General features: G+C 55.3%; 1 protein-coding gene across 1 annotated transcript in view; it reads right to left on the bottom strand.

The window, feature by feature from the left end:
- LOC105457789 overlaps positions 1 to 1149 on the bottom strand; it is a 30982-nt gene that overhangs the window by 22967 nt on the left and 6866 nt on the right. The window contains exon 5 of the mRNA XM_011702653.1: positions 400 to 1121. Within this exon, the coding sequence (XP_011700955.1) occupies positions 400 to 1121 (722 nt within the window). The remainder of the gene's footprint in view (positions 1 to 399; positions 1122 to 1149) is intronic.

Consider the following 1149-nt stretch of genomic DNA (forward strand, 5'->3'; position numbering starts at 1 on the left):
GTAGGAGACAGAGGCCTGGTAAAACTTTTCGATCGGAAGGCCGGGACTCCCGCTTCCTTCCGATCGCAAAAGGGTCAAGCTCGCTCTGTTAGGTTACGAGGACTCAAGGTGCTTCAGGATAACGGCCTACGAGGTAAGCTCACGTTATCCTGAAGCGAGGAATCAGGCTGAGGACCTCCCACGGAGTCCTACATATACCGCGCGTGGGTGTTTTTCTCTTACGAGATTTGTCGCGGCGCCTGCGGCGCCTAGCGGCGGCGCCGCGCACCACGCTCGTCACATGGCGGGCGCGCGCGGGCTCGGCGCGCGGGCCGAACGCGCGTGCATTATGGTTAGCGTACCGCTACAGCACTCCCTTGCCAGTGGGAAACCCACGATTATGGTAGGCCTGCTTGGAACCGATCCGGGAAGTGGACTCGTCGTCCGGATCTCGTGGTTCTCGTGGATGGTTCCGTTCTGTTTTTCGGGAGTTGTGCTGGTGCCTCTTCTGTGTCGTCTGTATCGGCTAATAAGTATGCCGGTTTGACCCTGTCTATCGACACGTTGACCATCTTGTTGTTTATCTTGACTTTGATGGTCTTGTCCTTTCGCTCGATAACTTGGTATGGTCCGTCGTACGGTGGTTGTAAGATTGTCTTAGGTCCATCGTGTCGTACGAAGACGTGGCTGCTTGTGGCGAGATCTTTAAAGATGAATGTCTTCTGTGCTGCGTGGTTGGTTCCTTCCTTTGGTCGCAACCGTTCGAACTGCTGGCGCAGCGTTTTAATCAGGTGAGCTGCGTCATCAGCGGTGTTGACAGGCTCTTGGCTTAAGAACTGGCCTGGTAGCCGGAGTGTTTCACCGTAAACTAACTCGGCTGTGGTTGCGTCCAAGTCTTCGCGCCAGGCGGCGCGGATGCCCAGAAGAATTGTAGGCAAGGCTTCTGTCCATCTATCGTTTGCATGACACCTTATTGCAGCTTTTAACTGGCGATGGAATCTTTCGACCAGTCCGTTCGCTTGCGGATGGTATGCTGTCGTGCGTAGGTGTTTGCTGCCCGTCAGTTCGTTCAGCTGCTTGACAGCTGTGACTCGAACTGGCGTCCTTGATCGGTGGTGATCCGCAGGGGTACGCCAAAGCGGCTAATCCAGCCGTTGTAAAATGCTTTGG

Source organism: Wasmannia auropunctata, unplaced genomic scaffold, assembly GCF_000956235.1.
Source record: "Wasmannia auropunctata unplaced genomic scaffold, wasmannia.A_1.0 LD336103.1, whole genome shotgun sequence".
NCBI lineage: Eukaryota > Metazoa > Arthropoda > Insecta > Hymenoptera > Formicidae > Wasmannia > Wasmannia auropunctata.